The sequence below is a fragment of the Caretta caretta genome, chromosome 1, assembly GCF_965140235.1.
Source record: "Caretta caretta isolate rCarCar2 chromosome 1, rCarCar1.hap1, whole genome shotgun sequence".
Taxonomy (NCBI): Eukaryota; Metazoa; Chordata; order Testudines; family Cheloniidae; genus Caretta; species Caretta caretta.
In genome coordinates, this window is record NC_134206.1 from 341,171,389 (window position 1) to 341,187,061 (window position 15,673).

A 15,673-nucleotide genomic window follows, 5' to 3' on the forward strand; every position below is an offset into this window, starting at 1 on the left:
GCTTTACAAAAATACTTTAAAAACTCTGTCGTTTATTTACATGGAAACTTTACAATTACCAAAGAATTAGGGATGGGCAAACCTGTCTGAAAAAAAATAAACAGCCTGAAACACAACTCTTCTTCAACCAAGTCTTCTGTTGAAGCATGAAAGAATTTGGTGAACTTTTTGAAAAGGTTGAGCCTTGAACTTCTGCATTTCAGATGGGATAGGACAAAGAAATACTAAAGTATACCAAGTAGTGTTTCCTAAGAGGCTAAACCTAGGGAATAATGGAAATTTCTTATGAGAGATGGCCCTTGTGAGTTTTCCAACACAAAGTGGTTTGGCTAGGCACTTTTCAATGCATAGGTTTGGTTAAGTGAGGATGCTTGGGGAAGCTTCACATTTGTTTATGCTGATCCATGCCTTTAAGAGCTTGTCCATCACTAAATAATCTGAAATTTCTATGTATATCTTTTTAGGACATTATCCATAGCTGAATACTTGCTCATCAACTGCAGCAATGATAGCGAAGGGATGAACTGGGAGGTACGTTGTCCCTGCTGGAGGCAGGTGCAAGTCCTCTTGGAGAGCAGGGCCACTGCTTATGGTTTTTTACAGCCTGCAACAAACAAGTTTGTGCTGTCTGGTATGGAGAGGGAAGCTGGCTATGGCCCCTCCTCATCTTCCAGAGTTTCTGACATTAGAGGCCCTCATCTCCTAGCTCTCAGGAAGCACAAGGGTAAAGATTGTGCCTGGCCCTTATCCAGGGACACAAAAGTAGGGGAGGAAAGAGAGAGAGAAGCTCCTAGAATTCTCTTGTTCACACACTTGTGAACTCATATAGGCACCCACAATCTGCCACTAAATGAGGCTGGATGTGTAAAGTACGTTCTACAATTCTGATTTACACGGAGAGCCTCCAGAATAGTTCAGCCAGTGGATCACCAAATTTAGAGACAGAGGAGACCTATTAGTTTATTGACTCCATCTCTTTGCAAGCGTGGGAAACATTTTGAAGGATGGGATGTGGGCTCAGGTTTCATTCTGGATTGCTCTTTGGCCCCAGTGTGCCCATCATAAAGTTTCAGGTCCACTAGAAGTCTACACAGCTCAACCCCAAGACTTCAGTAAACAATGCAAATCTTCACGGAGACCACAGTTAATGGCATTCTGTGGTCTGGCTGGTAGAAATACGCAATAAAGCAGCATGTCTTGGTTGCCTCTCTCTCCACTGGACTGGCTGGTGATCAGAAGGAGATTGCATTTGAATTATATTTTGTGTGTGGTGATGCTTCCTCATGGTACTTTTAAACAGTTCACAATTTAGACTGCCAAATAGCGGTGAACAAAGATGCATACAGCAATGCTGAAAAGTATTTTAGGAGATAGCTTCTGACTGGTGGAATCCCACCAATTTCCGCAACATGCACGCAGATTTCTCTGAAATTCGTTTTGTAAGCAAAAAGAATTGTAAACAATTCACAATTGCTTTCTATTTTGTGGCCAATGAAGAGCAACATGGGTGCAAGGCTATGATTGCTGAGAGACATGCTGTGCTTGAGGAAAACAAAACACAAAGAATTAGAAACAAGGCTAATCAGCAGCACCAAAAGTAACAGCTCGCCTGAGCCTGGGGAGCCAGTCTAGCACCCAGGTGGAGGCAAAATAAATGCCCATATCTCTCCATCTCACAAAACCTTTTTATAGCACAAAGAAGCAGATAGACTAGCTTCCTGTGGAAGCAAAGGGTGATCTCCTCCACTAGCAGAAGATTCTTCAAACCCAGAAGAATATTAAGAAGCAAGAAACATATATCAAAGAAGTCCTCTCCCCACCCTGCATGTGTCACTGGAAAAGTGACTACAACACACTGGCCACAAACCAGCTCTTCAGATGTTATGTGGTGTCAGCTATGGGGCCTCCAGAAAAGATCCATTTGTTGTTGTCATCATGCATTAGAGAAAAAACCAAAGAATCGAACCGAGTGGAACTCAAGAGTGTAAATGTTAATAACAGGCTGAGAACACACCCAGTGCCCAGGGTGCTGTAGAACTGATGAAATCTACAGGCGTATCTCCTCACTCCCATCCCAAAGGCTGTCGGCTAAAATACACAAATAATCTATCCTCATCATTACTATATTTCACTTCCTCCAGATGTTTTATCATCACTGCTGCTCCCTGTTTATTGGCTTTTTTCCTTTACGTGAAATGTGTCAACATCACAGCTTGCTAGAACAAACTCAGAAGATGGAACCAAGTACTGTTGATGTGCAGATCCAACAGCCGATTTGGTCACACAGTAGAAGTAGATTCCGGCTCAATTAACCTCTAACCAATGTATAGTTTTGGGGATTAGTCTGCTGCCTGGCACACACTATCCTTTCACATGGTCTCCTTTCCCGCAGTCCATACTTTTCACATCACACAGGTTTTTAAAAACAGCCTCAAACACCGGAACAAACTTATAGAGAAAGTGATTCGATTCTTTTTATTTGAAACTGCTGCATGCTCAGCAACTGTACCTCTTGCTGAAGAAATGCAAACTGCTTAACACTGAAGAACAGCCTCATAGGCATGTTAAAAAAAAAAAGAAAAAGAGTGAACTTCCACTTGCAGGGAGAGAACTCCTCGGTAAGAAAGAACTCTTCATCTTCATGATGGAGAAAATGTTGGGAATTAAAGCAAAATGATTTATAAAGCACTAGAACCACATTACAATTTGATTCCATTTTTAATAATGTGTATTTACCAATGTGCCATCAGCCTGGCAAATAGTCAGAACTACAAGGAACACAACTTTCATTTTGTTACTTGGCAAATTAAAAAAAAACACAATTAAATTATGTACAAAACAGATGCACAATATGCCTGCTTGAAACTTAAGATTTTTTTTAAAAAATTATTTATAAGGATAGGGGCATGAAAATTTAATTTAATGTTCACCTTAGGTAATTTCGTATCTTATTGTTCATGGCAATTACCATAAATCTACATATCAATAAGCAAGAACAGATGTCAGTTGTTACAAGTGCTTGCCAATCAGGCCTGTTAAAAAGTGACAGATGGATGGTGATAGAACATTCTCATAAGGCCTATTAGCACATTCGCAGGAAATTTTTTTAGTGCTGCACAGTCACAGATGCAGTTCTGTGAAAACACGGGTAAATTTGAGAGCACAAGATTTACATTTTATAACGTCTTGTGCTACCTCCAATGCAAACATTCATGCCATAAGGCAATCTGCCTTGCTTTAGTCACCATAGTTTTTCTCCTTGTGATAAATGCAAGTGGTAAGGATCAGGGGCTTGTTTGTATAGGATGTAGCAGAATCATGGGCCATTTTTAAAAGCTTTTTATGCTTATTTCAGTTTTACATGCAAAACATTTAGTAAGTCATTAAAATAATTGAGGATCACTTGCATCTTCACCTTGAAGAAATTCCTGCTTAAATCCTTCCTTTCTGGGAAAATATTCATTGGTTTAGAGCCCAGCCTTGGTCATCTTAAAGAGGCCTGATTTTCAGAGGATGGTTCCTGAGCACTTTCTGACCAGGTCCTTTACAGTGTCTCACCTTCGTCACCCCAACACAGAGGCACCCCACAATCAGTAATATTGGCCCAATTATTTATTTACCTTTTTCCTTTTGCCTAGTTAGTTTCCCCAAACATAGGGTTTATTCCCTTTACATTAAATCCTGACTGAAATTTAAGAAACATGGACTAATGATCAAAGCAAGTACAGTTGATCATCTCTGATCAAAAAAGTAAGTTACTTGTTCACACTGATGTTATCAGACACTCCAGATTTTTATTTTAAAAAGTTGAATCAGATTTCCAAGGACTTTACTTGGGATAGGGAGAGGTCCAGAATAGTGCTCTTGAAATTACAAGCACCAGTCAAGATGGATAGAATAGAAAATTCAGATTTCTAGCTCCACCAAATCACATATATTTTGAATCCATCTTTAGAACAGCTGTTTATTTAATATTTAGTACTTTACTTTTTTCTAACCACTGAGACCCCGATTCAGCAAAGCACTTAAGCACATGCTTAAATTTAAGCATATATTAAATTCATCCCTATTTAGGACAGCACTGAAGCACATCCTTAAGTCCCATTGAATTCAGTAACTTCCCATTGACCTCAATGGGATTTCAACATGTGCTTTAAAGTTAAGTGTGTGCTTACGTGTTTTCCTGAATAAGAATGACATTAAGCACATGCTTTAGTGCTTTGCTGAGTCAAAGCTTTCCTGCTACATTCTGCTTGATCTTTATGTGAGTGCCCAATATGGGAGAGGGAATAAGGAGCCTCTTCCAGGCCTTTCGCAGTTGGCGTAAGGCTCAGCCAGACTTGCAGTCCCTTCCTTCTGACTGAACCTAACTCAAAGAGTCCATTTTGTATTCTCAAATCTCCCAGGCTATGGAGGGCTGGTGGACTCCTCAATGTGCTTGTGCCACTCCTGTTTGCAGGAGTTTGCGTGTACACTAACTAGAGAACAAACCCTTTCCCTTCAATGGTGTGCTCTCCAAAAAGTCAACTAAAGCTTCATCGTGAAACCTAGAAAATGTGGACTGATTGGCTTTGATTAAATGGCACCTTTGGGGGAAGCGCAGTTGTTTGACCTCATTGCTCTGAGTCCCTTTGCCCAACATTTTCAGTTGTGCCTATGTAAGAAGCAGCCATGGTACGGCATTATTCCTGGAGTCGACGGAGTGTCTCACTTTGAACAGGACACCCCTTTAAAGAGGCCCTATGGGCAAGGCCCAGGAGGAGAAACCTGGCTAGTATGCTTCAATTGGAAAAGTGCTGCGAAGGAGTGAGCCGAGGGAAAGGACGTGAGAGCCAATGAGAAAGCACAGCGCCTCTATGCAGAAGGTCCTGGCTTCTACACCTTCCCTCAAGATCCTCCGAGCCAATGAAGTGATTAAGGGAACACTCAGTAAGCAGAAATTTGTGGAATTTCTCTCACCTGTCTGCTCCCACGGAGTCAGAGGAAACCTAGCTCAGGTCAAAGGGAAAGGGTGAACCTAACTGAATCAAAATCAGGACCAGTCAGAAGCTCAGCCCAAATCTTAAACCGAACCATGAGAGAATTTCAAAAGGATTAGGATTTCTAACATATGTTAGAAAATAGAAAAAGGCCCAGCTGGACAGCGTTTATCAATCTGAAATCCAAAGAAGATAAATGCAAAAGTATGGATCACTTTCTTCTATTTCAACCTATTTTTTTGCTTTCACACTATCCAACTGAATCAATATAACCCTGTGTGTGTGTGTGTGTGTGTATCTATGCATATGCACAAGTATACATACCTAATATCTATATGCATATATCTATTTACATTTATAACAAAATATTTGAAATTAATTGTATTGATAATGGAAAACCTTCATGGGGAAAAATAAAAATATTTTTTGACATCTCTTCTGGCATAAACTCCTGGCATTCTGTCACATAATGTAAAATCTTACGTCATATCTTCAATGTACTTTTAAAACTAGTAAGTTAACTTAGCTCACCTAATGTAAATCAGATTTTTAAGATCTGATCCAAACCTACTGAAGTCAATGGAAAGATCCAAGTGATTTCACTGAGCTTTGCATCAGGTTGTCAATGTAACTTGTATACATTTGAAGAGGGGAACTCTCTGGCTTGAACAGTCATTAACTGTAGCTTCTATTTTTTTATTAGACAATCAAATCACGTGATCTACTTCACCCGCATTATGGACATTCCCCACAAACAATGAGCAAGTACAATCCATACACTGCAGCCTAATATTATGCATAAAAGTAAAAGCAGTGCCTTTAAATTGTTAAGCATTACAATAGTCAGTGGAAAAAAGACTACAGTATAATTGAGAGTAGTGACATAAGTATGTGCATGTGTTATGTTAGAACAATAAAGCAGAGTTTGGCAAGACAATGATAGCTCCTGTAATCAAGACTGCAATGCTATTAAAACAGCAAAAGGGATATTGATGACGCTCGTCATATTAAGTGTTTTCCTACTTTAATGGGCTTTAGACACACACTTAAATGCTTTGGAGAATTAGGTGCCCGATTTAAAGTCTACTTAAATTAATGGAAAGACGTCCATTGATTTCAATGGGCTTTAGATCCACTGAAGCCACAGAAAACACAGTCATTGACTTTAAAGGTGCAGGACTGAGCTAACAGAAATACTTTTAGGTGCTACATACGTGTACAGTAAATTTAAGATTAGAGTTGGCCATCATTGCTCATGTTGAGTAGTATCTTACTCTTCCCACTAAAATCAACACAAGGAGGGGGGCAAGAGATCTGATTCAAAATGAACATTTTTTCACTCAAAGAACTTGCAAGGTCTAACCGTGGAGCTTGTTTGGGATCTTAGCTGATTGCTTCTAGATTTTCTTCCTCCTTAAGAAAAGCTAGTCCAGCATTAACACACAAGCTCCATATCAGCTGGAAATGAATATTATTATATTTATTTGTGTAAGATGTATGGATAGGATGTAATTAAAAATACATTTTGAGAAAAGGAACAAATCTAGCTCTTATGCTACATTAAGATTGTGAGATCAATGCTCCAGCAATATTAACCCATCCATGTTGCACACACCTAGAATTTTCAATTCTTCTGTCTCTTGTAAATCTTAATAAATTACTCTTTATTATTAAAGTATACTATCAAATATAGTGGCTGTGCAATGTAAATTGGCTAATGCTGCAGGAGAAACCTGAAACTTGGGGAAAATATACGACTTTTGAACTTTCAAACTTAATGATGCAATTGTGCTAAGCCTTTTGCCCTTTTGTATAGAGTTGTAGCATGGAGAGAAATTTAACATCATGAATTTGACCTTGGACATTGAAATTTAAGAGCCCTGCATTTCTGGAGACGAAAAGGTAAACTCAAAAAAGCATTAAATTCGGTTAATATGCAAGTAAGAAAACTGCCTTGTTAAAACATTCCAGGAGGCACATACAGTTCTTAAATTATTATCCAATATATGGACCCATTAGAAATCTAGCCTTTGGCTGAAGTAGTACATCGTTCTAGTAAACATGACATGCCACTATGACCTCAGAAGATAATTTCCTTGGATTAAATGGCCTACTATGCATAACTGATTCATACACTGGATTGAGAGACACCCTAGGATTAATCTGAGGAAAATCTAGGGTGACCAGATGTCCTGATTTTATAGGGACAGTCTTTTTCTTATATAGGCTCCTATTACCTCCCATCCCCGTCTGGATTTTTCACATTTGCTGTCACCCTAGGTAAATCCCTAATTTCAGTCCAGGTATGATTCAGTTATTAGAGGTAAAACTAAACCTACAATAACCATGAACAACAGACAATGGGAACCTACTTGGATACAAGTACGGTAGAGTATGCTATACAGAAAAATCTCCCTGAGTATTTTTTCCCCCCCTTGGGTCTCTCAATTTTTTCATTCTGTAGAGCTAACCAAATATGAAAGATTAAACACAATCCTCGAGCTCAAAGCCAGCTCCAAAAACGCCAACTGTGAAAATGTTACTGAATGACTCTGCTCTGTTTATCATATTAAGATTTTTTTTTATGAGAAAAATGCTAGATTGTAAGTGTAACATAATAGAAACAGCAAGCACTGCCAGCAGGTCTGAGGAAGAGAAAATAATTCAGGGATATTGTCATCTGTAGGCCAATTTATATTGTCAGACAGCAGATTCACATTAGTCTCTGATGCCACTGCAATAATGGCATAATGTAACGATTGAGCAGAGAATACCTATGCAGTATGGCTATATCATGCGGTATATCTATACTTGTTAAAAAGTATTTCAAGATTCATTCAAAGGGAAGCCAGAAGAAGCTAAAGACTTGGATTAAAAAAAAAAGAGTATTAAAAAATGTTCCTAAAGACACATAAATATTTCAGCAGTTGTTTTGTGATGGTAAAGCAAGTCCAATGCTACATTTCATTGATTCACTGAGTTCATGATTAAAATAAACTAGAATACCTTTTTTTTTTTTAAATCAAGCAAGTTAAAAAAAGCTTTTTAACAGTTCCTCACGGCAGGCATAATGTGCATCTGTGGTCTGATTTACTGCACATGCTGCCTTCTCTAGCATCATGTTAAGTTAGGGTATCAGCATGGCAGGTCACACAGTGGGAGAGACCTTTTACTAATCACTACACATCACTTACTACTGGCACACAGCTCATTACCAAGAAATCCTCCAACTAGCTGGCTTTCAAATATGCTTACACTTTGATTTTCTTTTTTCTTTCTCTCTCTCTTTTTTCCTTCAGAACAAAGATTATGCTTTTTCATAAAAGCTTCTGTTGTGTAATTTTGTCAACTAGGGTTCTGAAGTCAAAAAGGCACCCAGTTAATTTCCCATGATTATAAAAAGAAAACTGCAAGCTTGATTCAATGGTAGGCCTGTAATCTTGGGTTTCATTAAGAAGGTCAGAACATTTTTATTTGTCACCTATTATTAAAATGTTTGAGGGCTGCCATTAATTTGATTTTCAGGCCACAGAAATCTCACTGGAAATTAAAATGTAATCCTGCTGTTGCTTTATTGCCACTTTTACTAGGTAGGATATAGCTGCAGGAACTAAGAGCTCTCCTGCAATTTACAATTGGTTACTCTGGACAAATGGCAGGTGACTAATGCAAGACAAACTGTTTGTACAACCGAGGAGCGGTTAGCTGAATTTCAGTTTCTGAAAGAAGGACTGAATCCGAATCATGAGTTGCCCACTGCTCATACACACAACACATTTTATATACAAAGACTAACATCATGTGATCATTACAGATAACAGAATTTAAGAACCTAAGAAAATAAAATATAATTGGCCAAAATGAAATGATTTTTAACTCACCAGCCATTTGCTGAATGCCGCTGAAGGCACCCAAGTTACTGGAGGAAGTTGCTTGCTGTAGAAGCTGCAAATTAATAATAAGACGATCATCGTCATCTAAGTGATGTTACAAAAAAGCAACAAGATTAAAACAAAATTATCCATCAAATTAAAGTTGGAATACATATAGTTTCCTTTAGTTTTATATAGTCTCTCACTTCTGCCTATTGTTGGAATGAACATCCCCAGAGATGATGCTGTAAATCCATATTAATGTCTAATCTCTATTAAGAGACACAGACACTGGGGAAACTCAATAACATCGCTGCTTTAAAACAATTAATCAATTTACTCTTTTTAACAACCAGGTGTTAAATCTATTTAAACCAACATAGCGTGACTAATTATAAACCTCTGCAGTCTAGTACTTACCATAACTCATCTCTGTCAATCATGGTCCATTCTCACCCAACCCCTTAAATTCAGGTTTCTTTCTTAGAACAAGGTACATCAAGTACACAGATATTCATTAGTTCATAGGCTGGCACTTAGCTATATAACAGTCAAGATTCACTATTAACCCTTGCTATACTGGGTATTTTTTTTAAAGACTGCCAGCTAAATGAATGTCTATGCAGATTTATAACCACCCCATCCCACGTACACACACAATTGATTTATGCAATCTGCAGATACAGAGAAACAGATCTCTCAGCATGTGGGAACTTCCCAGTTGTCAATATGCCATACACTGTGACCATTCACAACTTTACAGCGGCAAAAGGCAGAGACCCCTGACCACTTGAACAATAAGAGAATCTTTGTTACTACCAGTCTATGATTTATGACACACTCAAGCTGTTCCAGATTCCCCCCAGCAGAGGGCAGCTGAACAATGTAAGGTAGCAAGCTCATTTTTCCCTCATAGCTTTCAAAGAGTCAAAGAAAATGTCATTTAAAAAATGCCCAAACGCCCATGAAATCTATCTTCTATAAAGTAATATTAACCTTGCACATTTAGTACCAATAAAAAAGCATTTAATTTACAGACTTTCACTAGTTAATGTGATAGCCATTTTCAAATATATTAAAAGATTAACTTGAATGAGTACAGGGAATATTTCCATGTGAAACTGATATGCAGAGTAGAATTAAATTCAAACATTGTGGATTCAAAAGACTGTTCTCAAACACAGTTGAAGAAGGTTTTCAGATGTCTACCTGATCTCTGAAAGGTGAAGATTTTACTTTGATAAGAGAAAGCTTCCAAAAAATGTATTCACATTTTTTAAAAAAGCAGAATTTAATGTTCAGTGGAAACATCAGAGTGAAAAATGTATTTTACAGCTGAAATAGAATTTTAATCTTCAGAGGACTGCAAGGCACTGAAATAACTTGCAACTTTCATTCTAAATAGCTGTTATTACTACAAAATGTTTTATATAGTGCCATACATTTACAGGGTGCTTTCAGGAATAAGTCACTATCTGCCCCAAAGAGCCTACATTAAAATGTAGGGAGTTCCATTCTACCAGGGTTCACTCCAGTGTGCTAAAATAAATATATCGGTTTAAGTCTAAATATGTGGTCACTAAAACGATGAGGAGTCCGATGGCATCTTAAAGACTAACGGATTTATTTGGACACAAGCTTTCATGGGTAAAAAACCCACTTCTTCAGATGAATCATGTGGTCACTACATTTCACAAGAACTTACAGCTAGGTACTGTGGTGTGAGTCCTCCAAGGCCTGTGAGGTTCCCCCAAGTGGCAGTGTTGAGCTGTTGCATCTGTTGTGCCAACTGCTGTTGTAAACGCCTCTGCTCCTTATCCTTTTGGGTATCAGCAAACTTCACCACTATAGGCGAAGAGCAGCCCTATGATTGGACAGATTGGAAAAGAAAGATGTTAACATCACACACATTTACATGATTCTACCTTCACGTGTTCTTACCACCTTTAAATCCATTTGAAATAACCTGAAATTATTTCTGAAATGATGTTTATTAATTATTATTCAACTATTTCTAAACATGGCTCTTGAAAAATTATTAATTTCCTCTCTCTTTTCATTGAACTCCTTTCCCTCCAGATCTTTGTGTATGTTCAACTATCTGAATGCCCCTGGAGAGACAACAGAATTTATCAATGCTCTTTAATTAAGCGTCACGGTTCATGTGTTTTAAAGATGGACTTGTCTCTTTGTTTTCTGTCTATTTTCAAGTAATAGCCAAAGACAATGACGGACATAAACAGTGCCACATGAATGAAAACAGATCCCTTTTTATCTAATTTTGAAACTGTTTGCTTTCAGATATAAACCTTGAGATTTTTTTGTTTTAAATCTACAGAACAATGTAGCATCATAATGATTCCAGTCTACTTTTGGCAAATGGATTAGAACATTTCATGATTTGTAGAAACCATCTGTCTTTGAGTTTTATCCTGCTGCCCATCATTGTAGTGTCTGAGTCCCCTCTATCCCCTACACACTGTCATGCCGATTTCTCTTCCACCCCCAATCCTAAAACCATGTTGGGTGCCTCAGATCCAGAAATACAGCAGGATTTTAGACACAGTTTACAGTGTGCAATGGGGGTTTATATCTAACCAAACTGATCCCATGGCTACTCTCACTACACTGTGAGCTTCTTCAGAAAAGTTCCTATTCTCTATTTCTACAAAGAGTAGCCGAGGAACCTCACAATAGGACAATGATAGGAACATTCAGAATCAACAGACAAAATGATGAAATAAGCCACGGTAATAATATCTTTTGTGTGAAGACCTCCCATCAATACCATTCCTTTAGAATTATCATCTTAGAAAATGATCACTTGAGATGTATTATTCCACCCCCAGTACCTTGCTTGTATATTTCATTGTAAAAATGTCTTTCAATTTTTCAGTGAGTAAAAACTGAGATACACCACTTCAGCAATTGAATAAAGATTATGGAGGATTCAGCTTGGTATACAATTGCCTCTTCTCAGTGATTTTATACTAATATTAAAATCAAGCTCTTATTTTTTTTTAAATTGAAATATTTTTCCAGTTTAGCTAATAAAAAAGGTAATAGCAAGCTTGTATCCCATTTCAGATTGGTGGTATTAGGCTAAGTGTGGTGATAGTTTACTGCTTGCTACATGTACATACGTGAAACTCTTAGGTCTATTTCAAAGGGAATATAAATGAGTTTCAAAAGGAAGAAATAGTATATGGCTGTTCCAGGACTCAGCTCAGCAGCTCAATACTCAATACAACAGCTGATATCATATTTATGAATCTTGAAATGTCAGTACATTGTATAAAAACAATATCTCTGCAATTTAGGAATCTGTAATTTTTTTTTCACTTTCTGCTCTTATTTCATCATTTTCAAAGGAGCAAACATTCTGAAGATTGAAATTATATATAGCAAAATGGCTCTATATGAGAAAAACATTGCTATTTATTACATGTCAACAAATTAGTGTCTCCTACTAACCCTCCATTTGAGTGATTTTTTTTTAAAATACAAAAATGAGGCAGAAAAGCCGAAAATGAGGGCAGCAATTATGGCTTTAAAAATGAGTTGCTTAAACCAGGATAGAGAGTAAAATGCAAAGAGCAATAGGAAAATTCATTATTTCCAGGAGATACTTGCTCTTCTGAACATGAACATTCTCATCATTTTGCGTCACTTTGAAAAATACATTTTAGTCAATGATGTGTGCCAAAGAACTGAAAATAATGAAATCAGAAAAAATAACTTCAGTGGTTCAATTGAAACTTGATTGCATAATACATCTTCCATCTTCCATTTTAAAAGTCTTTTCCCCCCCCCCATAAAACGTGAAATCAAAGTGCCAGGGGAAATATTATTTCAGAGTGTCCAGATTTTAATCGCAGCTCTCAAAAGTCAACTTTTTACCATCATAGCATTGACATTAATAACCAAGAGGCAGAAAATGCTTTTGAATGTTGACCAGAGCAATACCTTCTTTCCATTTGGAGAGGTACCCCCCATTATGCAAGCAGGTATGGGGTATCTCCTACCTCATTATTTTATGGCTGCTTTTTATCTCCCCTTCTCAATGGGAAGCACCGCTTGTGTACCTTTCCTTCTGCTGGCAAGGTAGAACATGCAGACTCCTACGGTACCATGGTACCATGCCATGAATTGGTGAGCTGGAAGGGCTGTTCCACCTCCCACAAAAGAGTAAGCACATCAGTTCTGCTACGGACCTGAGCCCAGCTGACATCATGATGCTAATTATGGGTGCAGATACTCCAATCTTTAAGGCTGTTGAGTAGTACTTTTCTCTGAGAGTAGTTATTTATATAGGGCTAAATTGTGATACACTTGCTCACTTCAAACAATTGGATTACCTGTGGCATAAGGTACTATTCAACATAAGGAAGTATATCACAAAGGGGCTGTGTTTGAAGTACGGTACAATTACTCAGCATATGAAAGGGAGAATCTGACCTTTAATGATTATTTCATTTTACAACATCCTCTGACGTGAGGGTGATTCATGTGAAACTCATTACCCTAGACCAAAAATACATGGGAACACATAGAAAATACACATAAAAACCACAGCATTATTAACAACACTTCTGTTTTATGTGGAACCAAAAAGTAGCAAAAATATAGCGCCCCAAATTAATGGGGCAGTGCATGGCAGAAAAATAAAAAGAATCATTATTCCAATGAACTAAAATGTCACTTTTTATTCCATATATAGTGTCATAGTGCACAGTAAAATATATTAGGTAAGAGCAGCTTCCTAGTGAAGATAATTTCAATAATTCTGATTTTTCTCTGTGGCAGATTCTCATCTAACACTGTATATTCAGGGTCTATAAAAATGCATTGGACTGAAAAGAAAACACATTGATTATAAAATAATCTTAACCAAAGTCAAATGTGATGTTTGGAAAGACAATAGCTTTGCAATGCCAATATCATTACTGGAAGAGGACAGAAAACAGCTGACATTTCCATGCACTGTCTCTTTTTTTTTTTCTCTGTCTTTCCCTTCGCTCATTACACAAAGCAGCTCAACGACATGACGCAATAATGATTGTTTAGTACCCAGCATGCTTTGGGAGACTAGAGCATTGCAAAGAAAAATTACTTGAGAAAAATTGAAAGGCCCTCATTTAAAAAGAATAATAATTAAAAAAAAAGAAAAGAAAAGAAGAAACAAGTGCACATAACAGCAAAATACCACCTATGAGAAGATCATCGGTACACAAAGATACGGTATACATAATACAGTATAACATGCACTCTCAAATGATTAAACTAGAAGATCCAGAATAAGTAAAGGCTTAGTACTCTTGTGAGACCTTTTGTGCAAAATTCTGAAAGACCATGACATAAATCACAGACTAAAAAAAGTTGAGACCACCAGATGAGCTGTGGCAGTGAGATAAATATGCTGATAAGTGGATCTGACCCTGAAACTGTAGTCGCACCAGGTAAGTAAAGTTAAAGCTTTGTGTTGCTCATTATTAGAAAGCACGATGCCGGGGAAGCAGTTTTTAGGGAGTAAAAGATTGCTGTTTGTACAGAGCCTGCCGTGACAGTGCTCGGTAGCTAGTGCAGCTCTTCAATGTGCTGTTACATAATTAGCATTTTTACTGGCTACATGAAGTAGGAGAAATTATATTAACTTAAAAAAAGTTTCCATATGCAACCCCCGCCCCCCAAATTCCCAAACACATGCACTAGGAACTTGGCATGGCCAGGTTAAAAATCTCTTTCGAGCCTTTTCCCAGAGTAGCACAAACTGCAATATTTTAAAATCCATATAAAGTCAGGCATTTTTGGGGTTTTTTTGGTTTAAGATAAAAGATAATTTAGTCCCCAGATATGTTTTATTTATTTATGTTTATTTTCCACTGAATGCCACTGGACACATTAGAAAAGCATTGTTTGGGTTCAACACAGAGATCTTCTTACTTGTGTTTCAAGATCATTCAGAAAAATAAATTTCACAAAGAGGTAGAGTGAGTTTTGTGAAAGTTTAAATCTGTGAGATTGTCACGTGTCTGATCTTCTCCAGGAGACCATGGCTTTACCATTCACAATCATTTGCACAAAGAAAACAAAGAAAGGGCAGATGATACAGTACTGTACCTCCATGGTCTGAGACTGGTGCATGGCTTTGATTGCATTCTGTGCCATTGCCCTTGTAGAAAATGTAACAAACGCACAGCCTGTGGGAACAAGGGGACAGGGAGCAGGAAAGACAAAAAACAACAAGACAAAAGGGTTGGACGCTTGTTAAACCAACACAGTCTACGAGAACGGCCACAAGACGACACTGTTCTCAGTAGTACATAAAAGTAAACAACTCCTCTAATTTATTTATTGACAGTGCTGACTTGCTAATCTGACCATAGATGAAAGTAAAAAAATAGATTGGTGGGGGTGGGAGAAAAGGGTTTGGAGGTTTTTGTTTTGTTGTTGTTGAGCCACAGGGTTTGAAATAAGCAAAGCTTGTTTGGATGCTCTAAAATGTAAAGTTTGGATTGTATATTTTAATCCCTTCCAAAGCATACATTAGCAGCTACCTGCTATTTCTTTTTATTTATTGTTGGTTTAAAATAAACTGCAAGCATCACTGGCAATTAAGTACAAATTTAAAGAGCTCATAATGCCACTGGTAAATTTCATCAAGATGGTGTGAACACAAATAAGAGTGAGGAAAACATGTATAAAATGCTTTAAAACTAAATGCCAGAGGACCCAGTCATGCTGCCAGACCAAATTCTGTAATGCAGGTGGAATTTAAATATTTTTTTAAAATGAATTTTTCAAATAAAAATCTTTATGAGT

General features: G+C 37.5%; 1 protein-coding gene across 22 annotated transcripts in view; it reads right to left on the reverse strand.

Moving 5' to 3' along the window:
- CELF2 (CUGBP Elav-like family member 2) overlaps positions 1–15,673 on the reverse strand; it is a 689,599-nt gene that overhangs the window by 43,747 nt on the left and 630,179 nt on the right. For all 22 annotated transcript variants that reach the window (XM_048836624.2, XM_048836623.2, XM_048836619.2 and 19 more), the window contains 3 exons: positions 14,972–15,051; positions 10,557–10,715; positions 8,861–8,924 (listed from right to left, as the gene is read on the reverse strand). In XM_048836624.2, coding sequence (XP_048692581.1) covers positions 8,861–8,924; positions 10,557–10,715; positions 14,972–15,051 — 303 coding nt within the window. The remainder of the gene's footprint in view (positions 1–8,860; positions 8,925–10,556; positions 10,716–14,971; positions 15,052–15,673) is intronic.